The sequence below is a fragment of the Eptatretus burgeri genome, chromosome 7 (assembly GCF_056783735.1).
Source record: "Eptatretus burgeri isolate ZD-2024b chromosome 7, Ebu_testis_v1, whole genome shotgun sequence".
NCBI classification, from domain to species: domain Eukaryota; kingdom Metazoa; phylum Chordata; class Myxini; order Myxiniformes; family Myxinidae; genus Eptatretus; species Eptatretus burgeri.
Genome location: NC_140967.1, coordinates 77,584,735 through 77,612,147, shown reverse-complemented (window position 1 = coordinate 77,612,147; position 27,413 = coordinate 77,584,735). Strand labels below are relative to the sequence as shown.

At 45.1% G+C, this 27,413-nt stretch overlaps 1 protein-coding gene across 3 annotated transcripts in view; it reads left to right on the top strand.

Annotated features, from left to right (window-relative positions):
* The window catches only part of EIF2S1 (eukaryotic translation initiation factor 2 subunit alpha), a 32,193-nt gene extending 5,049 nt beyond the window's left edge, over positions 1-27,144 (top strand). For 2 of the 3 annotated variants that reach the window (XM_085889129.1, XM_085889130.1), the window contains exons 2-8: positions 14,771-15,009; positions 17,841-17,920; positions 20,225-20,376; positions 20,471-20,577; positions 21,706-21,803; positions 24,881-25,024; positions 25,159-27,144. In XM_085889129.1, coding sequence (XP_085745255.1) covers positions 14,772-15,009; positions 17,841-17,920; positions 20,225-20,376; positions 20,471-20,577; positions 21,706-21,803; positions 24,881-25,024; positions 25,159-25,278 — 939 coding nt within the window. In that variant the 5' untranslated portion in view covers position 14,771 and the 3' untranslated portion in view covers positions 25,279-27,144. Of the gene's footprint in view, positions 1-1,417; positions 1,442-14,770; positions 15,010-17,840; positions 17,921-20,224; positions 20,377-20,470; positions 20,578-21,705; positions 21,804-24,880; positions 25,025-25,158 lie in introns of those variants that run through there. The other variant, XM_085889128.1, reaches the window with a different exon arrangement.
* Positions 27,145-27,413: the final 269 nt, after the last annotated feature.

Here is a 27,413-nt window from a genome sequence, read left to right as displayed (position 1 = left end):
TGGACAGTGCCTGGCAGGGGTGGGAACGGGGCTCGCCTTGGTCGCACTATCTCAGCGCGGGGGGAAACAGGAGGGGGTTGCTGATGCTCGGGGTATAGAGGATCTTTATTATCCCTGGTGTGCGTCTCCACCTCGGCCAGGTCGCGCTGCCGGCCTCCCTCGGGCGTGCAGCTCCTGGCACCGACGCGAGCACCCCCTCGTCCGACTCTCTTCAGCTTCTCCAGCCACTGCAGGCTTCGGGCTCCAGACTTCTTTCGTTCTCGTTTGCGACTCTCTTCTGACTGACGAACACCGTCCTCTTATCCCCCCGTAACTTCGCCTTTGACCCCTCCCTTTGACCTTTCACCTCGCTCCCCATTGGCCCGAGAAAAAGTGGGCGTGAAGGCTTTTGATCCACAAATTTGCATATATCGATCGCCCTGGGGCGGGGCCACCCGCCCTCGCTCACCGATTGGACGGCAAAAAGTGGGCGTGTGTCGTTTTTGATCCGTTTTTGAAGCAGAAAATCCGTGATTTTGTACACGCTGTTCGACGCGCGTTCTGCATGAGTCCAACACCGGTACCCACAGCGGGGCAAGAACGGTGGCGATGCTACGGTTGTGAGGTGTGCGTGAAGGTCGTGGCGGTTGTGGTGAAGCGGTGGTTGTGGTCGGTGGTTGATGTTGTGGTTGTGATCATGGCGGTTGGTCCAAAATAAAGATAGTAAAAGAAAAACGGCTATCCTGAAGAGTCGCAGCACGTATAAATGACATGTATTCCCACTAGACAACGGGTTTGGGCCTAACTACACATGCACTTACCGAGATACCTCACCTAAGGGACCTGAATGGTGGTTTGCGAATCTGGTAACCACAACAATATATATATATATATATATATATATATATATATATATATATGTATATCAGTGCCCTCTCTCCCATTAATGAAAAGACAACTGACTTTGTGATTAAAATCAATGTAGCATTTTACAGTTCAACAACTTTAACCCTCTTGTTTCTATTACTCATCTTCTGTGTTTGTTCGTTGGTGTCATCTTATTCCCAGATGGTTGACTCCCATGGATCTCCTCGCCTGTGTCTGTCCTGTGCTGCCCTTACACATTCCGCATCGGTCAACTGCATCCAGTCTGTGATATCCGTCATCCATTTTCTCCTCTCCCTCCCTCTCCTACGTTTTCCATCATCTTCCTCTCCAATAACTGTCTGTCCACCATCTGCTCCAATTATGTGACCAAAGTATTGTCTTTTTCTCTTTGAAGATACGCACCAATGTCCTCTCTTCTCCGGCCATTTCCAGCCATATCCATCACATCCTTATTAGTCGTCCTGTCTGTGTAGGATATGCGGAACATCCTCCTCTCTGTCGACATCCCCAACACATTCAACTCATCAATAGTCTCTTGGTTTATTGTCCATGTCTCCACCACACATGACAAAAGGTAACATCTCGACATTCTTTTTCCTAAGATTAAGCCTCAGCTTCAGCTTCCTTGATGTTAACACCACTTTCATTCTAACAAAGCTGGTCTTGGCTATCTCGTTTCCATTTCGATAGTATCTCCCATCATCTGTGATAATACTACTATTTGCAATTGGTCACTGGCTTACACCAATACAGTTTCTTATTACAGACACTAAGCATCAAAAAGATACATTTATCGAAGAAATGGAATGGAGCACATCGCCGCCGTTAGAGCAATTAAATTGCATCAGATGTGGCAATAAATGTGAATTGTTGCTCCCAGCTTGCCGGCTCAATGACTGACGATACCGTTTGCATTTTTGCCATCTCCATCCCTACCCTGTTTTGATTCACGGGCAACTTGTTAGTCTGCCCCAAATACGTGAACCTTTTCACTTGTTCCAGGACTTGTACATCGACTTCAACTTTCACTTCCAGGGTTGGGTCTCTGCTCATCACCATTGTCTTGGTCTTCTTCACATTCATTCTTGATTTACAATTTCCCGTACTGCCTCTTTGACTGTGCAATCAGTGCCGAGTCATCAGCAAATCTCAAGTAGTTAATGTTCAACCCACCAATGTGGTGGCCGAGTAGATCTTGTATGTCTCTGAGGATAGCTTCAGTGTACAGGTTGAACATTTTTTGGGACGTAACTCATCCTGGCTCACGCCTCTTTCGATTGCGAATCTGTCTGACAAACCATGACTCTATCAAATGCCTTCTCATCATCTATAAAGCAAACATGCACAGGTGTATTGAACTTCCAGGTATCTTACAATGACTACTCAGCTTAAAGATGCCCTCTCTTGTTCCGTTCAAAGTGTAAATCCTGCCTGGCTATCATACATCCATCTCTGCTTCAATAATCGGATCATTTCTTTTCAAAATTATTCTTAGAATCGTCTTCATCAAATGACTCATGAGGCTTATTGCCCGATGTTGTGAACATTCTCGGGCTTTTGGTTTGTTTGGGATCTTCATAAACATTGACTGCAAAAACCTCAGGGAGGAATCCTTTTCTGTAAATTTTGTTACAGAGATCCGTCAGTATCCCAATGTTAACACCATTCAAGGCTTTCAGACATTTTGTTGCAGTCTCATCAATTCCAGGTTCTCTCCTTTCTTTCATCTTTTTGATCGTCGCACTGACGTCTGCCTCAATTATCTCTGGTCCCTCTCTTCCCTCTGATGATGCTGTCTATCTATATACAACGGCTTCAACCACTGCTTCAACAAAAACCTTCAAAACACCCCACATTCGAATCTTGCTAAATCTTATTTTCTGAGTGGTTCGAAGGAGGGAAGTGATGACAGAACAGGATCGATCATCTACCACCTCAGCTCGACTAATCGGGAGAGTTTTATCTTCTTCTCTAATTTTAATTTCCCCCTTATCCTTTTCATCAAGTATTTTCGCAGTAAATGAAGTAAAATAACATATCCATCCCTTAGTATAAACAGAGGATTGAAAACACAGATTTGAAAAATTAAGAGCCTTTAAGAGTTGGGAGAAAATCGTATTTACACAGGTTGGAGGAATGAGATATTGTGACGTCCACGGGACTTGAACAGTCCCACCAACGTAGAATGAGCCGAAACGATGGAGGCGATTTATTTGTTTATAACCCAAACATGGCGGTTCTAATCGCTCTACCGCAAACGGGACGAGGAAGGTGGCACGAGTCACTTTTCACTGAGTTGATGATGTTTATTTGTTTTTTTTATAATTACCAGAAATAACAAGACTCGGCAAGAAGAGGGATCCGGGGCGATTTGACGGGATGGTGTGGGATCGGGCGTGGGGAAAAACACAGACAATTCCAATGAATATACAGTTCTCAATCCCTCTAAGGCGCCAAACACACACACACAAAACGTAGCTATCTCTGGTGGTCAGGCTGGACCGTGGTGTGGACGCAACTGTCCCTGGATCGGCGCCGGACGAGCCGGCCTTGCTCTCGCCAGGGGGGGGCAGGAGAAACCGCGGTGCTGTCGACCTCCTGGTCCTGGCCCAAGTCCGCCCACAGCCGCCAGGGAACCAGCTCCCGCGCCAAGCCGCGAGCAGGAGAGAGAGGCAGGTCTGCCCGACCCCGCACTCCGAGTCAGCAGAACCCCAGAGCCAACCAAAGCGAGGCTCGGCAAGGCTCCCAGACACGATCAAGAACACGATCGATTCAGCCCAACAACCAGGACGCTCTCTGCCGCCACAGCTTCCACACCAAAAAAACCACGATCTTTTGGTTGTAATCTCCTTCCTCTTCCTTTTCGACCCCGAACAGAACCTTTTTATCCTTCGTCCTCGTCACTCCCAATCGAGCCATTTATTGGCCCACCGCCATCGCCTTCCGCCAATCGTGATCACGGGGCGGAGCCATCCGCTGCACTGTCCTGTGACGTCACGGCCAGTCTTCAGAGAATACCAAAAGGGGTTTACGCAGACACACTTACCCTATCCCGTGTCCCTATCTAATTACGTGACATTTATCATTTCCCCCTTGAAGAAATGAACATTTACGAGCCAACTTATCACCACTGAATTGCTACTTATTACATCGAGATCCTGGTAAACTCGAACAGCATGGCATACCTAATTAAACATCCTAATTACCCTTTGAATGCATACCCCCCCTCAAACGTAACACTGCCCCCTCCTCTGGTACCGCAGCTCCTGCAAGGTATATCACAGGCGCTACCGTACCAGCCTTAACACTTACTGACTCACAACTAATTAACCTAACGGAATAAAGTAGGAGGGGCAATGGGCAGCGAGTCGCAGCTAACTTACCTATCCTGCTTAATGTACTACCCCCTTATGGCCTTATCCTCACCTAAACAATCATTCGTTTTTATTTATTTATTTTTATTTTTATTTTATCACATGAGAGCACTGAGCGAAGTTGCACTCCATCCTCCGGATCATCGCTCTTGCCCAGCACTCTTCCAGTGATCTGGGGAGGGGAAACAAAAGGTTCCACAAAAACACAACACTTATACTTTACATTCCTATTCTAAGCCTTAGCGACACTATTCACAGGAGATTTACACTTGACCGCCTCCCCCAGTGGATGCTAATAGACCCAGCGTTACCTGGGGAGCCAATTTTCAAATTTGCTTGCCCCAAAATTATGCGGACATCATGCCCTTGCTGCACATGTCAAGTTGTGCGGGATCGAGTGGGACTCACACATCTTCACAACACTCACACCATGGTCATCATCACATTTCTAGGTCATGGTCCTCATTTTAATCATGCAGGCTGAATCCCGTCGTGGCCGTGGGGTGGGTTACCACAAGATGATGGGGGCATCTCAGGTGCAACCATGCCCACAGGTAAGCTTTAGTCCAACCCGGACGTTTCTCCGCCCCGCTCCCTTTGATTCCCTCCCCCCTGGTAGCCATCAGCTCTAATCCAGTACAACACTCTGGAAGGGGTCTCACTGGCTCCTCTGGCCTTCCTGGGTCGCCAAGGTCCTACCCGCCTTGGTCGCCCAACCAGACCCTCTCCCAGTTGCCTCCAGACACTGTCACCATTAGCCACCAGGTGGTGAATCTCCTTGAAGGTGGTCGCAATTCACGCTCACCGTGAGCTTCAGCAATCCCTGTGGACAAGCACATCATCCCCACCCACAAAACCCACATGACTCCCCCACCCCATCGGCCTTACATGTGACACCTGCATTTCTAACACTTCACCGACCATGACCTTCCCTGTTACCACACCATGCCCAATAAAAAAAACAATGTGTGCACCATACATTTCACTTCTTCACTTAAAACAACTCACACAGCACTTCTCACCCGATCCACGCACCAGCCATTGGACAGCCACTCGTGCCTGCTTTGTTTCCAATTACCCACTGTCCCGATTGTCACTCTAAAACCCAGCAGAACTTACAAACCCATGCCAATTTTCCCACAATTCTTTTTTTTTTTTTTTTTACTAAAGGAGGCACTTCGCCACAATCTCACCAGTCGTGCATGGCCCTATATGCTCAGCCCGATCTAGTCTCCCGGACCCCCGACAGTGATCTCCGGACCCGACCTATGAAAGGGCATCTCGGATAGACCTGGCGGTTCAGCAGGAGGATTCATCCTCTCCGGGCTTGAAAGTCTATTGGAGGGTCTCTTCATCGCCGGGTACCGGCAATATCGTTGCATGTGTCCTCTTCGCCCGCACCGGAAACAACTCCCCATAAAAGGCCCCCGTGAGTATCGGTGAAATGTCTCTTCTGGTTCCGGACCCCCTCGGCCATAATCAAATTGCTCTATTGGCTGGGCTGGACCACGCCGCTTTGGCGCACCAACTACCGAATTACCCCTTATCAAACTTGACAGTTTCTGGCAAATTTCCTGAAACATTTGGGTAATGCCAATTTCTCCCAGCCCCCCTCCCTGATCCTGGATCTCCGCCTGTCGGATCGTCACCGATGGCCTCTCGGGCACCCGACCCGGCCGACTCCACGAGGCCAGCCTGGCCGCGCACTCGGCCGCTCGGTGCACGGTGGGTGGATCCTGTAGCTCCACTAGCGCTCGGACCTCAGGGTCAGGAAGAGCAGCTAAAAATTTATCTAGTGCCAGTCTGTCCCACGCCTCCACTGTAAGGTCCCGATACGCGATCCTGACTGATTGGTAAATGTCCTGTGCCAGCTCCTGCACTGTCTCACCCGGCTTTAATCTGCGGTGATGGAGCTGAGCCCGCACCAGATCACAGTTTGCCGCGAACCCAAACCGACGGCTCAACGCCTCGCAAATGTGGGAGCTGGTCAACATCCCCTCCACGATCACGTTTAACACATCTGCAGCTGGTCCCCGCAACGTTGCCACCAAATTCCCTGTACGTTCCCGCTCATTCCACCCGTTTAGTCGGGAAATACACTCAAATTGCGTCAGAAAAGCTTCAACGCTCCCTGACCCGACGAAATTTACCAGGGGGATCACTTTTACGGTGGCCCGCTTCTCCCTTGCCCGAATCCATCCCAGGGATCAAACACCCTTGTGGCTGCGTATCCAATTTCGGAGCCCACTGTGGCCAAAAATGTTTTGTGGTGAGGGTCTCATGGGTCAATTTTGCCTCCTGTTCCAAACGTTGAATGGACCGATTCACCTCTTCCCGCAGGATCTTCTGGGCCCGCACAACCTCCTCCAAGGCTCCGTCGCGAGTTTGTAGCTGCTCCTCAACCAACCCGTACACTCCACTTACAAAAGACGGCTCTACCAGGCCTTTATCCAAGACTTCATCTTGGCTCATAATTTTATCTTGTTCGTCCAAACGAGCCTCCAATCCTTTTACCTCCTCCGCCAAATTCATCCCTTGCTTCCTCAGCTCTCCCCACTCTTCAACTTGCAGCTGCATACGAGCATCCACACAAGCATGATGACGTTCCAGGCTTTCATCCACTTTATCAACCCGAATGTTCGTTGCATCAATTTTATCTACCAATTTTTTCCGTATATTTTCCCCCTCCAATGTAATTTCTACCCTTGTTTCCTCCAATCTATCCTCAAATTTACTTTGTATTTCCCCCAATTTAACATCCACACACTCCTGCATCTCAGTTTTCATTTTCTCCATCTTTTCCCCCAATTCATCCCTCATTAAATCAATCCGTGCACCCAACTGTTCCCCCATTACGCCCAATTGATCTGTCATTTCTGCCATTTGTGCCCCCTGTGCCGTCATTTTTGCCCCCTGTGCTGTAATTGCACTCATTAAACGTTCCAACATTGTCCAGATCGTCATCGTGCCGGTTTCCGGCGCTGCCGGCTCCGTTACGGGCGATGAAGCACGGTCCACGCTCGGAATGGGGGAGGTTCCAACCCTACCCCCGTCTCTCCCTTCTTCCCCTGACTCGCTGCCAGACACGTGGCCTTCCTCCTCAAACATCTGCACATCCGCCATGGTGCAAAAGTCCCGTTTGCCGCCAATTAATTTAAATTTGAAAAATCCCACCAAAATTTTCCCGCGCTCGCGCGCTTTTCTGTAGTAATTTTATATTCCAATTCGTGGCGAGATTTTAATCCTGGTATATAATTTAGAGGGGTTCGAACATCCAACACCCTGACACCAATGTGGCGTCCACGGGACTTGAACAGTCCCGCCAACGTAGAATGAGCCGAAATGATGGAGGCGATTTATTTGTTTATAACCCAAACATGGCGGTTCTAATAGCTCTACCGCAAACGGGACGAGGAAGGTGGCACGAGTCACTTTTCACTGAGTTGATGATGTTTATTTGTTTTTTTATAATTACCAGAAATAACAAGACTCGACAAGAAGAGGGATCCGGGGCGATTCGACGGGATGGTGTGGGTTCGGGCGTGGGGAAAAACACAGACAATTCCAATGAATATACAGTTCTCAATCCCTCTAAGGCGCCAAACACACACACACACAAAACGTAGCTATCTCTGGTGGTCAAGCTGGACCGTGGTGTGGACGCAACTGTCCCTGGATCGGCGCCGGACGAGCCGGCCTTGCTCTCGCCAGGGGGGGGCAGGAGAAACCGCGGTGCTGTCGACCTCCTGGTCCTGGTCCTGGCCCAAGTCCGCCCACAGCCGCCAGGGAACCAGCTCCCGCGCCAATCCGCGAGCAGGAGAGGGAGGCAGGTCCGCCCACCGCCCGACTCCGCACTCCGAGTCAGCAGAGCCCCAGAGCCAACCAAAGCGAGGCTCGGCAAGGCTCCCAGACACTATCAAGAACACGATCGATTCAGCCCAACAACCAGGACACTCTCTGCCGCCACAGCTTCAGGTCAGGTCAGGTATGGGAGCATGTGCCAGAACAGCACGTCGCTGCGTCCACTTTCCGCCGGTACTCCAGGGGCCTCCGTCTGGCCATCCCCCAGGCAGATGCCAGGCCCATCCCCATCTCCTTGAGATGATGGTCAACCTGTTGCAACCATGAGGCATGTGGTCGACCCACTGGCCTCCTCCACTCATGAGACTCCCTCGCTGAGAGAATCTGGTGAACAGGATCAGAGTCAGGAAAACGAGCCACATGTCCATAGAGCCGCAACTGACGCTCACGGACTATGCAGGTAACAAATCTCATCCGAGTCTCTCTCAGCAACCGCTCGTTGGACACAAAATCCGACCAGCGATAGCCAAGGATTCTCCGAAGAGACCTGGTACCAAAGGAATTAAGTCTCCGTCTCAGATCCTTGGTCAGAGTCCAAGTCTCGCACCCATAGAGCAAGACTGGAAGTACCAAGGACCTGAAGACTCGGACTTTCGTCCTCCCGCACAGGTACCAGCAGCGCCACACCCCATGATCCAGTGAATCCATGACTCCCCAGGCCCGACCCAGACGTCTATTGACCTCTGACTCGCAGCCAGCAGAGACATGAATATCACTGCCAAGGTAAGTGAATCTCTCCACGACCTCAACATCCTCACCACAAACAGACACAGACAGGACAGCAGCATCCAAGATGTCACCGAAAGCCTGGATCTTAGTTTTGACCCAAGAAACCCGTAATCCCAACGGCTCCGACTCCTCATTCAGCACCTCGAGGGCCCCCAAGAGGATGTCTAAAGTCTCCGCAAAGATGACTGCATCATCTGCAAAGTCAAGGTCCGAGATCTTGACATTTCCAAATGACGCACCGCAACTTGATCTCTCCGACATCCTCCCTAGAATCCAGTCCATACAAGTGCTGAAAAGTGTGGGGGCAAGTACAAATCCCTGACGAACTCCAGTAACAACTGGAAATAAGTCAGAGATGGTACCACCACACTTCACAGCACTCTCAGTACCAGAGTAGAGTTCAGACATCAGATCGATCAGTTTTGGTGGCACCCCACGAAGACCAAGAATCCTCCAGAGGACATCCCGATTCACTGAATCGAACGCTTTACAGAGATCAACATAGGCTGCAAGCAGCCCCTGCCGAAACTCTCGTCTGCGTTCGGTGAGGACACGAAGTGCAAGGATACGGTCAATCGTTGACCTCTTTGGTGTAAAGCCTGACTGCTCTGGACGCTGGTGCTCAAGCAGATGGTGGCGAACCCTATCGAGAATTATCCGAGCAAAGACCTTGCCCGGCACTGAGAGCAGCGTCACCCCTCGGTAGTTGTTGCAGTCTTGGCGATCACCCTTCCCTTTCCAGAGAGGGACAACAAGGCCCCTCTTCCAGTCAGTTGGGATGATGCCTGTGTTCCAGGCAGAGCACAAAACTGCATGCAACGACACGAGTGCAGCATTTCCACCAGCCTTGAGAAGTTCGGCATGGATGCCACAGATCCCTGAAGCTTTGCCCCGTTTCAACTGGTTCACCGCAGCCCGTGTTTCCACAAGCGTAGGTGGACCACAGTTGATTCGAGGGTCAGCAACAGGGATTGTAACACCCTTGACGTCCAACTCGACAGTTGGGGGATCAGCCTGGTACAACCGCTCAAAGTAACCGGCCCAGCGGGCCTTCACTTCAGACTCCTCTGTCAAGAGCCTACCACTCTCTGCTCGAACTGTAGTGCTCCGAGGGATGGGCTTGGATGAACGTAATGCGCGAATTCCCCTGTAAGCGGAACGAGAATCACCTGTCCACAGGTGATGCTCTACCCCCTCACAGATTCCTCGCACATAGGCCTCCTTGTCCACCCTCAGTGCACGTACAGTTTTACGCCTCAGCTCCCTGAACAGCTCAGCTCTGCCATTCAGCCTGGCCCTGCGACTCTGGTCAATGGTATCCAGTGTCCCTTGAGAGACAAAATTCTTCTTTGCCCTGCGGTGAGCTCCAAGGCATCCACCGGCAACATCAAGGACGGTGGTCTTGAAGGCGCTCCACAACTCTTCAGGACGCCCCAAAGCAACCACACCCCACAAGTGTCCACTCAGCCTGTTCGCAAACTCCTCAGCTACTCTCTCATCCCTGAGCTTGGCAACATCCAGCCTCGGCTGGGATGGTACCATTCTCCAGTATTTAAGGTGCAGCTTTAGAGTTGCTACAACAAGCCTGTGGTCAGTATTGAGGAACTGAGCACTCCGGTAGACCCTGCAGTTCTGGATCATCCTCCAACGACCGTCAATGAGGACATGGTCAATCTCCTTTGCCACACCGCCAGCGTTGGAATACCAAGTCCAGCGATGAGCTTGTGGGCGCTGAAACCATGAACCAGCTACCCTAAGTCCATGACTTCTTGCAAAGTCAAGGAACTTAATGCTATTCTGGTTCATAGTTCCTGACCCATGGGGACCAACACACACCTCATAACCGTCCCTATCAGTTCCAGTCGATGCATTGAAATCCCCCAAGACTAGAAGTGTTTCTCGTCTGGGGCACTGATCAACCACAGACTCGAGTGTGGCGTAGAATGCATCCTTCACGGTGAGATCGCTCGCCTCAGTCGGAGCATAAACAGAGACCAGGGAAATGACACCTAAGGAGTGACGAATCCTTAATCTCATAATACGCTCGTTGACCGGTGTTACCTCAATTATCATTGGGGTCAGCTTATTGGACACAGCTGCAGCAACTCCTTGGGTATGGTAACCATCAGAGCGACCAGACCAATAGTAGGTGTAACCACCCACCATTATCTCGCCGCAATCCGGTCTCCGAACCTCAGAGAGAGCTGCAATCCCGATGTCCAAACGCTTGAGCTCAGATGATAACAGAGACAGGTGATCATCCTCTCTTAGGGATAGGACATTCCAGGCACCCACCCGAAGGGACCGCCTCAGGTTAACCCAAGGAGACCGCCGTCTGGTGGACGACACCTCAGCACCACTCCGACACACTCTCCCGCAATCTGACCCAGGGATGTTACCCCGTGGTTTCCCTCCTATCAAAGATTGGGGGTCCCGAAGGCTTTGCCCCAATCCCGTCATCCGGTGAGCTGCCCTGCGAAGGGAAGCTGCACAGGAGGTACTCCCACGGAGTGGGTTTTCAGATTTTTTTGCGTTTTTGCGTTTTGCGGAATGAAGGGTTTTACGGTGGCCGGAGTGCAAATCCTGCCACCAACCTCCTAATAAGAAGTGACCCAACTGCAGGAGGACGTCCGCAGACACAGTTGGGCACTAGATATGGATGGCCGTTGGCTCACAAGGAGCTCCTCCGCCCTTTGACAGGTTTTGTTTTTAATCCTGCTGGGTGTCCATATCCAAACACCCTCCTCACCAGAAAACCTGGTGGGGGAGACGGTTTAGTCGCCGCCAACCCGACCATGGAACAGGTTAGTACAGGTTTACATGGTACCTGTAGCAGATAACAGATCGAACCTAACCTGACAAAAAGCCACAGCTTCCACACCAAAAAAACCACGATCTTTTGGTTGTAATCTTCTTCCTCTTCCTTTTCGACCCCGAACAGAACCTTTTTATCCTTCGTCCTCGTCACTCCCAATCGAGCCGTTTATTGGCCCACCGCCATCGCCTTCCGCCAATCGTGATCACGGGGCGGAGCCATCCGCTGCACTGTCCTGTGACGTCACGGCCAGTCTTCAGAGAATACCAAAAGGGGTTTACGCAGACACACTTACCCTATCCCGTGTCCCTATCTAATTACGTGACATTTATCATTTCCCCCTTGAAGAAATGAACATTTACTAGACAACTTATCACCACTGAATTGCTACTTATTACATCGAAATCCTGGTAAACTCAAACAGCATGGCATACCTAATTAAACATCCTAATTACCCTTTGAATGCATACCCCCCCCTCAAACGTAACAATATAATAATATTTAAATTCTTAATTTTAATAGAAGAGTACATCTCATTATTAATTACTAGCAAATACAACTCGTTGCTTCGCTGATGCGGATATATAAGAGGGACAGGGAGGTAGGGGACGTTCAGGGGAGGGATAGAGGTAGGAGAGGGATAGAGGAGAGGAATGGGAGGGATAGAGGAGAGGAAGGGGAGGGATAAAGGAGAGGAAGGGGAGAGATAGATGGGGGAGCAAGGGGAGGGATAGAGGGGAGGGGAAGGGGAGGGATAGAGGAGAGGAGAGTAAGGGGAGAGATAGAGGAACGGAGAGGAGATATCAGGTCACTGAATTCAACCACCAATTGTTTTTGAAGTCTTTGGCCAACATCAGCTAAATTTATAAAATTGTCATTTTTCATCTGATTGACTTGAAATTTTAAGAGGATTTGCATATTTGATCATTTAATTGAACCACCAATTATTTTTACATCAAATTATTTCCATCTGATTGACTTGGAATTTTAAGAGGATTTGCATATTTGTCATTGAATTCAACCACCAATTATTTTTACATCAAATCATTTTTATGGATTTTTCTCAGTATCGTGCTCTGCACGACGTCTTTCTTGTTGGGTAGTTGATCTAGTCGAAAAATGTATATATATTTTTTGAGATTTGTTCTACCCTTATTATCAGTATTTAAAATGGCGATTTCAGTTAATACAATGGCAATTTCGATTAAACTTGGTTGGTAGGTTCATACCATTACCTAGTTGTGTACAAATGAGAACCGTTGCTATGGACACCACCGTTGCCTAGCAACGGGACTTTGAAATTTTAGAAAAATCATAAAAAATGGATTTTTTCGAAAATCAAAAATCGTTCCACGAGCCACTGTGGGCAGTACATTCAGCCATATTGTCAAAAATTTCCAGCCGGATCCTATGAAAACTGTCGGAGAAGATAGACTTTGAATGAACCCTGGTCGAAAACAATAAAAAAACGAAGTTCGTTATATCTCAGAGACTATGAGTCAGATATACATGAAACTGGTATGGTAGGTTCATGGTATGTCCTCGTTATGTGTGAGAAAGAACCGTTGCTATGGACCCTCCGTTGCCTAGCAACGGCCGAAAAACCTCTAAATGTGGGGGTATTTTAACGAAAAAACAATCTTCAGCATTAACCCTTGAAGCTGGAATCATGAATTTTCTTGTGCTTAATCCTCAGGTCATTCCCCATCGAACGGGCCCATCGCATCAGGTTCTATTGGGTAGTCGACTACCCATGTCCGCCTACCGGCTTGTTAGTTTGTCTGTGAACAAAATATCTCAAAAGGTTGTGGATGGATTAAAACAAAATTTAGTGGAGAGCTTGGGTATGTGACACCAACAAAATTATTCGATTTTGGTGAAGATCCGGATCCAGATCTGGATCCGAGAATTTTTAAAGTTTTTTTTTTCACCATTTCAGAGAGTGGGCCACAAACGATGTATAGCAGGATATCTCAAAAAGTTATGGATTGATTCGGGTGACAAGAACAAGCAGATTAAATTTTAGTTCACGTGCAAATCCAGATCTGGCCTATCGGTGGGATACAAAATGTAAACTAATGAGCCTGGTGGAGGTATGCACTCCACCGAGTGCCCTTCTAGCTTATTTTGTTGTCATGTTAGATTCATAAATTTCTCACTGGACTTGTACGTTTTGCACCCCACTGTATGTCTGAAGTGTCAAATGTTGCTTGGGATTGGCCAAATAAACAAATATTTATTATTTTATTGTTTCAGTCATGAAAACCTCAACAAGACAGTGGGAGTGATTCACATCATTGTTTAAATAGTCTATTGTACTAACCGGAATAAGTCTGACATATATGGAACTTGGATGCAATTGGTGCAGATGTAAATCGGAGACATTAATCGTGTTTCAATACATAGGGTAGTTTCATACATGGTCAATTATCCACTTTAGCGGAGTTGAGGGGTGGAGGTTGGAGGAAGGGGAGCTTTATCCAGGTGGCAAGATGTGACCTTCCCATTATGTCAATTAAACATTAATGAAATTCATTTGTGCAAAAATCTGGTGTCACCATATTTTTAGGCCATAACCCTTGCACCACTTGGAATTGGTGGCTAAGATTGGTGTTTTTTTTTTGTCCCCTGCCCTCCGCCAAGGTCGGGCAAAGGGGACAATTAAAATGAGCTCCGGGTGACCAACCGGTCATCCGGCCATGTATTTTTGTGTTACGTAATATTACAAAAACGTCGACCGTTTACCTTTCATTTTGCAGATATCTTTTCCTCATTGCATTATCTCAACCTGATTAAATAATGGTTGTGATTGTCTGAATTCTGTTGCCATGGCAATCTCATTAACTTTGATTGTGTACGCGATATTTGAAAAACCGTTCAAGATTCAGCTTTCATATTTCAAAGATTTATTCCTCATACCACCCAAAAGGTGGGCACCGAGAGTATCAGCTCCTTGTTTTTATTTATTTTTTATTTTTAAAATCAATATCACTTTGCTCACCGAGGGAACTTTTAGAAAGTTAGATGATTTTGTGTGGAATGACCTTGGTGCTTTTGTAAATGCTGACTGCTTCCTTTGGTTCCATTACATTTCACTGCTACTCTACCCACCTTTGTGTCTCAGAATGCCGCTGGGTTGCCGCTTTTACCAACACAAGTTTCCCGAGGTTGAGGATGTGGTGATGGTGAATGTCCGCTCGATTGCCGAGATGGGAGCTTATGTCAGCCTCCTGGAATACAACAACATTGAGGGGATGATTCTCCTGAGCGAACTGTCTCGCCGCCGTATCCGATCCATCAATAAGCTCATTCGTATTGGCCGCAATGAATGTGTGGTGGTTATCAGGGTCGACAAGGAGAAGGGTAAGGCGGCCTGAGAATGATGGCCACCCTCTTACTGATACCACCCCTACCTCTTTAACTTTTGAGCCTCTTTAATGAGTCCTTCTCAAGGATTTGTGATGGGAGGAGGGCAGGAATGGTGGGGGGGTGGTTTAAGGAGTGTTACTTCCTCATACACATTGTAGGCATGGTCAAGCCCATGCTCTTAAAACAGTGTCTGGACACTCATAACAAGTCGTGCCCTATACCATGACTTAGAACCAATCTTGGACAGGTTGGCACTCCATCAGTCTGGGAATGTCTTGAACAACCCTGGGAATGAAACCCATACTGATGAGGGCATTGCAATAAGGCCTTACCCACTTAACCACCAAGGCAGTATATCGACCTCATGTTGTTTATAATAAAGGTTGTATGTTGATAAAGTTTTAAAAATGAAAACTTGCTTTGTGCTTATTTTTTTTTTTCATCTTTGACTTCACTCTCTACATTATCTTCTTCAGAAATGTACCATAAAAAATTAGCTATAATGCAATGTTAGTACATTTTTATCGGTGTTGCCATGTCTGGTTCGTGATTGTGACACTCCCCTCCTCTCCCCCGTCTATCCCACACTGTCTCGTATGTATTGTGATTGATGCTTCTTCATTTACCTTTACGTCTCTCTGATCTCTAGAATCAGTTTCGCTTCTACCCAGATAGTTATACCTTGGACACACTGCTGACTTGACATCAATGGCTGCAGGTCCTCGATCTCAAACGAGAAGCCATCTCACTGGACATTTGTGTATTTGATTGTGTCTGACACTGTGCGCTGCCAGTTAATGGGGTATCCATGGTCCCTTCTCTACTGCCTGTCAGATTTATTGCACACACTAAAAAAAAGCAGGTTGCTTTGGATGGCGTTCTCTCCCATACTGTACCTCAAGAAGCTGGTGCCCCCCAAAGTAGCATCTGGGGCCGATTCTGTTCTCTTCATCAATGAACTTTCATAGTCATTGGAAAATCCATTTTATCATTTTGGTGATGATGACCGCTTTGTCTGAGATAGTTCCTCACTCCTTGGCCAAACAGACTGTTATATCTCTCTCAACAAATGTTGGAAAAAAAAACAAGTAATTGATCATCTACCTGGAATTTTTTTTTTAAAGCAAGACAGACCCATAATGTCACTTTGTCCCCCGCTCCCTCCCCCAATGAATACTAACTGGTAAATCTGCCATTTTATTTTCTGTAGTCAGCTTGAGACAGTATCTGGAACTACGATCAACTATAACCTTTCTTGGGCAGGTTGTATCTCTAACTTGCCCTCCAATGCTGTCTCCTGCTTCAGAGTTCCCACAGGGCCATGTTCTCTTTATGCTGTCTTCAGCTTGGAATAGTGTGCAAAACCTTCATCCGAAGTGTGATGGAATTTCTCTCACCTGTAAAATGGTGCTACTGCTTCCTTCCTATCTCTCTCCCCTTGAGGTTGTGCAATTCATTACCCTCCATGTAATTGGCATTTCACAACAAGGTATAGAGTCTCACGATCTGCTTCTTGCTTACTGCAGGCATGTTGGTGTTGGCTTAATCGCTAGAGTGGTGGGCCTGGGATCCAAGGGTCCTGAGTTCAAATCCCACTCAGCTGTTTAATTAATACCAGGTGGGGTTGACTCTGCCTGTCATCCTCCCGAGGTTGGCAAAATGAGTGCCAGCTTGCTGGTATCCTGTGTGGGATTGGTGACCTATCCAGGATTATGTCCGATTGCCAAGGAGACTGGTTAAGCAGCACCAACGCTTTGCACAGAGTATGGTCCCAATCGATGGATGGATGGTGGCCTTACAACTGTTTCCATTCTGGTTTTTTTTCCTGCCCTTCCAGGTCACATGGATTCTACAAGACCCTTACCTTCTAATCCTCTCCAAGTCTAAACTTGACGTTCATATCGCTTATCTTGCATGTGGAACCTTCCTCCTGATTTTGTCTCAGTCTTCCTTCTTTCAACTCCATAAGCCCCTGTTACCTCTTGGTCTCTCCCTATTTCTATCTCTAATTGCTTCGAAACCCACTGAGTCCAGTATACCTGTTTCACCTGCAATTCCTTTCCTTGTGCTATGGTACATTCTTGTTCCGCTGTGTCTTTTGAGCTTTTCCCTCCTGTTGTTCTCTTATTTCATTAACTTCTGTGCTGGTTTAAAAAAATAAAAATCGTTCATGGGGTGGGTTCATGGGTACTGAGGAAATAAATAATACAATAGATATTAATACAACATGCGCATGATGGGCAAATGACTTGTTTGTTTCAAAGTTCTTTAATTTTTTTCAAATGTCCTTGTTAATGCAATGATATTTAGATGGGGAAAATTCATTTGGTTATCACATCTTTGCAATATACACACTAACATTCCCACGACTGTGCAGCTATTATCACAAGCAAACTATTTATGCAGGTTACCAACCCACATTGGCCTACTCTTTAAATTAACACAATCCCTGGAATCTTTGTCCACAACCCATTTGCAGTTGGGATAGTTGACTATGTCCCCATCCGAAGGACTATGTTTAGCTTGTGCATCCCTTGCTGGCACTAAATCAGAAGGGTAGTTTGTAGTGAATATTTTTTGTAGTAAATGGTAACGATTGAACCTGGATTAAATTGGCCCATGGCATGCATTCTACCAACGGACCTATCTCACTGCCCCTGACTACACATGCGTTCAAGATATTTTGCATCAGGGTTTAATTTTGGGACGAGTCGGAATCCCGTTTGAGCTGAGATGCTTGCTTATCCCAAAAAGGCTTTGTAGCACTGTCGGTGCTGACTTTCCTGGGAGTACACAGTAAATATCTGCTATAATTTTGTTTGCAGGTTACATAGATCTGTCGAAGCGCCGAGTTTCTCAAGAAGAAGCCATGAAGTGTGAGGACAAATTTACCAAAGCCAAAACGGTGTGCACCCTTGGGATGGGAGGGATCTTGGAAAGGCTTTCAAGACTTTTTTTGAATACAAGTCTTCATATAATTTTGGAAATGTTTTCTGGTTGTATACTTTTATATTGGAAAGTTGTATACTTCATTACCCTGCATGCGTGAAATGAAAAGCAATTGGTTCACTTTGTCTGTCTGTCTCTTATGTTATATCAGTCTCTTTCTACAAATATCAGCTTGTGATCGAGGCATAAAGTAATTTCGATCGAATATTATATTTTGAACATGAATCTGAAAATGAGCCTGTAGTTTAACAGTACTATGGCTCTGAATTTAGCCCGATCACGCATGTGCGCAGAGGAGGGAGCATTGCAGTTAAACAAACTTAAAAATAACTTCACACAGGAAATTTACTGTTTTTAGCAGTCATAAAGGACACAAACAACAGGCACAAATAACTAATGTACGTGTCAGACAGGGTGGTGTTAAAGACGCTGCATCAACGGTGGAAAACGTTTGATTTTATTTTTTTACAACCTTAAACATCTTTATTTTATTTCAATTGAATTATATACTTGAGCACTGAAGAACACAAATCGCCTTTTTGACACTTTCAACACCCCACCATTTATTTGTACTTTGACAAAATATTATGGCATTTTACAATCATCTCGACCAATCAAATTTGCCAGTTGCAGTACCCACCCAAGTCCTTTTTTTTATTATCTTGGTCTTTGTCAAACATCTGCCAGGTTGATTTCTCTTCTCTCTCGCTCTCTTGCCATGCCACCTTGTGCGTGCTAAAACATGAACATATGCGAGTCAAGAGGCATCATATTTTTATTTCTATTTTAAATCTTTATCAATTGCGGTTTGTCGTCGTCTTTTTTTTTAACTATACTGTGGCCATTTGAAACCATTTTGCCTGTCTTTTTGTCTTGCTTTTCCGTGAGCATTGACCTTTAAAACTATGTTACATAAGTGCATCTATTGTTCTACTATGCAAGCAGAATATATATATATATATATATATATATATATATATATATATATATATATATATATATATATATATATATATATATATATATATATATATATATATAGACCATAAGGGGAAAACCAGAGACGTCAGGATAAGTCAATTTTGAAGAAACTGAAAAACAAAGTTTCAAGACTTTGCTGGACTGTTTAATAACTGTCATATAGATTTCTTTTCCAGTAAAAGAAAGAGTGATCATTGGCCGATCAAATTAAGCATGTAGCATTTGCCAAGCTTCTGTGCTATTTAATTTAAGAGCAAAGAACGAATCAATGTTGCAAACTGACATCACTGATTATTCCCTTGTTTAATAATTGCCATGCAATTTTAACCCAGGATGTGTAGCAAATTCATGCTTGTTTGTTATTAGCATAGATTACATGACTTTGGTGATCACAGATTATTTTTTTCAACATTAAACGGTCATTGTTTTTTTGTTTGATTGGTGTTCAACTCCGTACTCAAGGGTATTTCGCTTATATGACAACGGAGTCTCCATACTACTTAATATGATGGAAAACCGGGAGGAAACCAAGGATAAACCACCCCCGCGATAGCCGAAGTCACCTCATGTGACTCCCTCATATACCTAAGCAGGTTGATGGGGCGGTGGGTACATCGAATGAGGATGGGTACTCGGACGCGCTAACCATTAAGCCACGGCGTGAGTCCCATAAAAGTCACAATAAAGGTTTGACCAGGCTTGAACCACGATATGCACCAACTACGGAGCCCATGATATAACCAAATAGGCCATTGTAGTGCTCAGAGTTTATGCTGTGAAAGTTTTGCAACCTTTCATTTTTTAGTTTCTCAACTCTGAATATTATGGTGGAACAGTTAACATGAATGAAAGGGGGATAACCAGGAGTAAAGTACTGACAACTCTGGGTTTCTACTTGTTCAGCTTTGACAACACTTGTTTTTTCATTGCACGGCTAAACTTTATACCATATAAATTATGTGACACCCCTGGTTATTTGTTAAAGTAATATTGTGAGAGGAAACCTTATGTTGCCAACTATTGGCAGGTGCAATAACCCTGAAATTTATAAAAAGTGACATCTCTGGTTTTCCCCTTGTGGTCTTCATATATATATATATATAGATAAACACACCATATGTATTTTAAACAGTTTTCATTAAAACATTCTGTACATGCACATTTTTCAATTTAATTGCTTATTGATTTTCAGGTCATGTCCCATGTTCTTTTATTGCCTTTGCAGAGAAAAAACAGATTGCCAAGTATGTGCAAATTTCTCCCTCGTTGTTCCACTTAGGTCTACAGTATCCTGCGGCATGTTGCAGAGGTACTCGAATATAGTAAAGACGAGCAACTGGAGAGCTTGTACAAACGCACCGCCTGGATTTTCGATGAGAAATATCGCCGGCCAGGCTATGGGGCTTATGATGCTTTCAAGCTAGCCGTGACGTGAGTCCCAGCCCAAGCTGTTCCCACAGTTTTGCTCTCCGTTATTGGGCATGTGAGGGTGTTCATTTTAGCTGTTGCTTCACTCTGTTTTCAGAGATCCTTCTGTGCTGGAGGATTTGGAATTGAGTGAAGAGGAGAAGGAAGTACTCCTCGAAAACATACATCGCCGCCTCACACCACAAGCTGTTAAAATTCGAGCAGGTGGGTATATTACTTGTTCCTTTTACCCTCTTTCTTGGCCAATTTGATTTGAACGCACTCTTCACGAAGGAAGTATTTTCAAATTTTGTCCCATTTACTTTAAACTTTTTCTTTTTGAATACAAGCTCTTTTTGAATAGTGTGGTTACTGAGGATAAAAAGGCAACAAACTGAGTGGGGCATTGAGGTAACAGTTGGATAAAGCAAAAGAGTGGAAGGAGAGGGTACACAGTAACCTGCAAGTAAGAGGGTGTGTGAGGTTGGGTTGATGGGAATAGAAAATATTGCTGGGAGGGATGGGGGTTGATGTGATGGTGATACCTGCTTGAAGTCTTGGAGGGAAGAGTGCAGTTGGACCGTATCTGGAAGGCAATTTAGGAAAACTGCCTTCCAGATGACAGATAGAAAGGAGTGGAGAGTTTGATTTTGGGAATTTACCCAGGAGGGTGGAACTGGAAGAATACTGTACGTGCAACTTGGAAAAGCTGGGTAGGTCTGAGGGCAGAGGGAGCAAAGCCGGATGAGAGGTGGTTTAAATAAATAAACAAACAAACAATAAAATACAAAAAAACAGACCATCGTTTTGCAATGTAAGAACACCAGTCCTTGTGCTACGGCTTCATTGTAGGAGATTCCAAAAATGTTGGGAGCTTTAGATTCCACAGAATCTCGGAGAGTTGTGATGCTGTGACACCAGCCCAGAGGGTGAAAGAAATATTAGAATTACAGAGGCCTTGTGATTTCCCCCCACCCAAGGAAGGTACAGTATGTCCATACTGATTTTAATGTGCTCATAACTTTGTCTTTTTCAGTGCCAATTTTAAATATGCTTTGTTGTTCATTGGTTTGGGAACATGTAAAGTGCATATGGTTCTTCTTGCTCTGTACCAAAATTTGGAGGCACTCTATTTTCCCCAAAATTGTACATCAATTTTGATCCATTCAGTCATCATCTTTGCTCACTCATTTTTTGCAGATTTTTTTTCTTCTATTTTCTAAGTTAACTTAACTGTGATTGAGATTGCTCCAACCCTTCTGCACATCGCACAGAAAACTTCTTTATGGTTGCACATCACTATTTACCATGGTTGTAAATTGCATCAGTGCTGTGTGTTTGTGTGTGTTGCAGATATTGAAGTTGCTTGTTATGGGTATGATGGCATCGACGCTGTCAAAGATGCTCTGCGTGCAGGTCTTGCGTGTTCTACGGACAAAATGCCTGTGAAGGTATGAGGCCTTGTTTAATTTATCAGTTTAAGGACGAGTGCTTGGACAACGAAATAAAGCAGTTTGCTGGATGAGGGGGTGGAGGGAAACAAACTTTCTTGTCCATTGAAGTTGTCTTGCATTGACATATTACATGGATCATTCTGTCAGTGAACAATTGGAGTCGTACGAAAATACACCGTATATGTATGTACCTTATAGAATTGAAAACAGCTTGACTGATCTCCACCAAATTTTGCATCTGTACTGAGGGTGCCTGTTAGCTGGTCATGGGTACAATTAAAATTGGCACTAACCCCCTGAGGGTGGGGGAGTTGACCCAGATGGCAGAGTAATGTGTGCGTATTAGTCCAGATCAAATTTGCTTATGAAGGAAGGGTAAAGGGAGCAACCCGATATTTTTTTTTCTTTATAAAGGTAGCAGTACAACCACTTGTTGCAGAGGGGCTGTGTCTTCTTTCTCGTCACGGTTCTCGGTGTTTACATTTTGTGTATGTGAGGTAAAGAGTGACGTCGGAGTGGGGGGTTTGCTTGTCTTCTTTGTTTTCCTTGCGGCACTGAACGTGTGATTTTAATTTGGCCTCTTCATCCCACTCATGAAGACCAATGTCATGCGGGTGTGCTTGCCCAATCCCCCTAACCTGACTAACCGAGGCCATCATGACATTTCGGATGATGATCTCTCCTCCAGAATCGGGCCTGAAGGAGAGATTCACTGTTTGGGCCAATATATATATATATATATATATATATATATATATATATATATATATATATATATATATATATATATATATATATATATATATATATATATATATATATATATATATATATATATATATATATATATGGAGCAACCCTTGGGATATTGGGATCCTCAGATCCTGAGTTCAAATCCCACTCAGCTGTTGAATTAATACCAGGTGGGGTTAACTCGACCTGTCGTCCTTCGGAGGTTGGCAAAACGAGTGCCAGCATGCTGGTATCCTGTGTCGGAGTGGCGACCCGTCCAGGATTGTTTAATAGCCAAAGAGACTGCTTAGGCAGCACCAACGCTCTGCACAGAGTATGGTCCCAATGGATGAATGGAATGGGGCACAGCATCAGTGGCATAGTCGTGCCCCAACAAAATGATAGTTGCCATACGCAAGAATAAAAAGAAGAAGAAGAGGAAGCGAGCGGGAAAGGTAAAGTGAGAGCAAAAATTTGTCAAGGTAGGAGAGGAGGAGGAGGGTAGGGGAGTGGGCAAAGGAGGATGGAGGCATAGAGAAAGACCAATATATGTGTGTTTGACAGTAACAGCAGGCCAGTCCAGGCAGCGCTGTGTGACCATAATGTCTCAAACATGACAAAAGAATGTGACTGCAGTCTGTGCAGCGAAGGAGGATGGTAGTGTTGATGAAGAAGATACAAGTGTGTGGGAATGCATAGTGGAAAGTGGAGGGTGTGATGGTGAAGATACAGGAAGTTGAAAGGAAAGTCCTGAGGTCATGTGTAATGCCGGCATACCAATTTGGTCTGGAGACTAGTGCTGATAGAGCAACAACAAATGAGGCTGTAGGTCTGTGAGAATGGTCAGGAGGAGTGAGGGTGGATAGGAGGAGGATGGACAAATTGAGGGAGATTGGGGTGCAGATGAGCCTTCTGGAAAGGATAGTGACGTCTGCTGAAATGGGTAGGGCACTTGCTGAAGATGACGATGGACTTCCCAAGAGCAGATGTGTTGAATGAGTGAGGTAAGAGAAAATAGGGTAGACTGGTTGAGATGAAAGGATTGTGTGAAGAGGGATGTCAAAAATTTGGAGAGATTGCTGGTGGTAGAGGAGTGTTGTGGACATTGCAGAGCAGTGGCTCAGTACTGGTCAGCCTCATCCCATATAAAGGGATTTTAAGGAAAGGTGTTGTGGAGTGGGGTTTAAGCAGAATTGAAGCATATCAGTACATTTGTAGGGGGGTAAGATATTACCTAAGAGCAGATAGATGTATAGAGTAGTATGGACCATGTACGAGTAGTTGGCCCATGTTAATGTGATGAAGGAATGAAACATAGCTGAAGTATTGTTTGTTTAAAAATGCATCATATGGATGGTAGTGCGTTGAAATAAATATTTCGGGTTTCATTTAAGGAATCGTACATATAACCTCTTGTACGTCTCACCAGACGAGGCGGCGAGTTGAGGCCGAAGCAAAGAGGGGGGGGCTTTAAAATGGCCAGTGCTGCCAGAGAGCAAGGGGAAGAGCTTTTCATTGCCTCCCAAGGGGCAGAGTTTTCGTTGCCCCAAGAGGTTCGGAGTTTTGGGATCTCTTGCGGGAGATCACAAGAGCCAGTGGAGTTGGTTGGAAGCAAAGCAAGGAGAGTGGAGATTATGCAAAGAGCTTGAGAGCAGTTGGTGTATGACCACGAGAAGGAACCTGCATTTTTACCATGGTCTTGCCTCCGCCCATGGTGCTTGCCTGCCTTCTCGTGTTATTGTCTTTGCCCTGTTCCTGCCCGCATGTCCTCGTCACCTGCCCGTGTTCGTCTTCGTCCTTCCCGTGGGTGGACCTACTCCTCGTCCACCAGCAGAGCTGAGGCCTCATCCGATTCTTGTCCCCCATCCCTGTCTGTGCTTGAATCCAATTTGTGACACGTTCGATTTTATTAATCGTGTATATAATTATTTATTTATTGATTCTTTGTTCCCCCTGTCTTTCCCACCCAAACCTGTCTTCATACTCCTCCGTCACAATTTCATCATCCCCTGATTACTTCTTTGGTCGGGAAATAATCCTTTTGGGTTTAAAAGAGTTAAGAGCCTCGTGTGCTTCTCATGATTCCCACTGTGCAAATCCGCCATTGTCTGAACACAGTCCAAGGAAATAAAAGCGGTTCGGTCCAGCGTCGGTCTTTACCTGCGTGGACATGATAATGTGTATATATATATGTATATATATATATATATATATATATATATATATATATATATATATATATATATATATATATATATATATATATATATATATATATATATATATATATATATATATATGTATATATATATATATATATATTTTTTTTCCTTTGTGGACAGATAAACCTGATTGCACCTCCCCGTTACGTTATGACGACAACTACTCTGGAACGCACCGAAGGCCTCTCCATCCTCAACCAGGCTATGTCTTCCATCAAGGAGAAGATAGAGGAGAAACGTGGTGTCTTCAATATCCAGTTGGCAGTGAGTGTCTTGACCATGGAGAATGTAATGCGTACAACATGCAAGTGTCTATTAAAAACTTGTGTTTTTATCGTTTTGATAAGCAAGCAGAATAAAATTTGAATGCAGAAATTAAATAAATGTGACGTGTGCAGCCCAAGGTGGTGACGGACATGGATGAGACAGAGCTGGCTCGGCAACTGGAGAAGCTGGAGAAGGAAAACGCCGAGGTTGATGGAGATGACGATGCAGAAGATCCAGAGGCTGAAGACTGAGTTTGTGACCACGGGTATTCCACCCTGAGCTTGTGCTCTTTGCAAATGTCCAAGCTGTCCCTCCAAGAATGTAGCCTTTCAACAAGTGTTGGACAGCCATGCTGTTGTGTTTTGCAGTTTGTTCCATCTGGGTTGCAGTCTCTATTTCTAATTACACGTTAATCAGAGGCTGGTCATGGCATCTGCAATGCATTTTGGGCATTTTTCATTACTGCACAGCACTTCAATTTGAACCGATTGCATTTGGGTTCCCAAACAAATTCTGATATTTCCTTTTTAACACGTGGGGTGTGGAAGGATTTCGTCACCTTTTCTGAACTGAAGGCCCAATTTCCTGACAAAAATAAACGATATCTGGATTACGAATTGAACATTTTATCTTGTTTCAACTGTCTTTAGGAGTTAAGGTCCCATCTGTTTAGATTTCTAAAACGATGGTGAAGAAAAAGTGTAGTAGAAGAATTCTGGATACTGTTTGGTGACATTTGGAGTTTTAAAAATGAAGACATTTTACTCTCCTCAAGTCTCATGTCCCTCCTATAACTCCCAAGGTTCTCCAAGTTGTACATGTTCTTCCAGCAACCCTCTCCTGAAAAAACTCCCACAATGCAGGCTCACTATTCACCTTCTCTATGAATTTGCTGCTGCCTGTGGAACAGGTTTCAATGTGGCAATACATTCCAATCTCAGGCTATCCTCCATCTATTTGTGATCTTTCCTATTGTCATTAACTCCCCCGCTTCCTGCACAAAGGAACATTGCTGTTTTTCTTTCCCACTTTGCTCCTGTTTATTCATCGGTCTGTTATCCCAACGACAGTGTATTCATTTCCTTCTTCCCTCTGTCACGTCGCTTCTCAAGCCGAGGCAGTTTAAATTCGAAAATGACATTTAAAAAGGCCACGTGTTTTCATCCATGGACCGATTTGGCTGAGGTGGAGGACATTTATTCCTTCTCCGCGAAACATTGAAACCCATGCTTGTTGGAAAAACTGATTTATTTATGGAATGCCGGCTGCATTCTCCATCCCATTCACTTTCTATGAAGTTAGCTTTTACCATTGCACACGTTTATTTCGTCAACTTGGTTGTGGTGGGGTTTTGAAGGCCATAAAATACAAATCGAGTCATTCCTTAGTGTTGGGAAAGGAGGTGCACACTGCACAAGTGCATGCACATCTACATTTGCCACGAGGCAGGAATTCCAAATTATTTACTGCAATTTTCCAATAATTCCCAGGTAACGATTTAGACCAGCTTGGGCTCCATTGAAAGCTTTTCTCAGCTCAACCTTGAGATAATTATGCTTGCACTATCTCTATTCTCTATCATATGTGGCATGTCAGTGATGAGGCACAAGAGACAACATAGAAGATAATGGGCACTCAACTATCCTGAACTTTAATGTTCATTGGAACTTTCAGTAGAGTCCTTTTTTGTCTCTCACACAATGGCCTTGGCTGCCGTTGCACAACATCGTCAAGGATGGTTATGAATGTCTATTATCTGGTAATATTTAACTCGCAGGTTACCCATCGCTGACGGGTATGTAGATGTCTCACCTCAAATGAGTAATTTTTTGGAGTGTGTATTGATCGAAACAGGAATTCAACATAAGGTGATGATGTGGACTGTGGCACGTGTTTACCTTATGGACAATGGTGGTCTGCTCAGAAAAAAACTATCGTTGGTGATTAAAATTGGCAAATACACTGCCATTTCATGTCAGATCATTTTGTAAATGTTATCATGCACAGCTTCAACATTGTCATCAACATGACACCAACAATGTGTAAAGATTAAGATGCCTTGCCTCGACAAGCTCACGTGAGAATGACCCAACTCGGTATTAAAGGACAGCATAAGATCCTTGGATTGAGTCATTGCACATTCATGTAAGAATTAGACATAAATCTGCAAAAGGAACTTTTTTCATTTGTGTACAACTTTTTCATACACATAAAAACAGCTTAAGCTGGTCTATTCAGGTTGATCTAATCATTCACTTGTGTATAAGATGGTTTCAGCTTGTTTCTACACAAGTGATTTCACCAATTTTGATCAAAGCAAAATATTACACATTTGTTTCTGCCAGTTTGAACCAGTGTTATTTAATTCAAACTGCTTTCAGCCAGC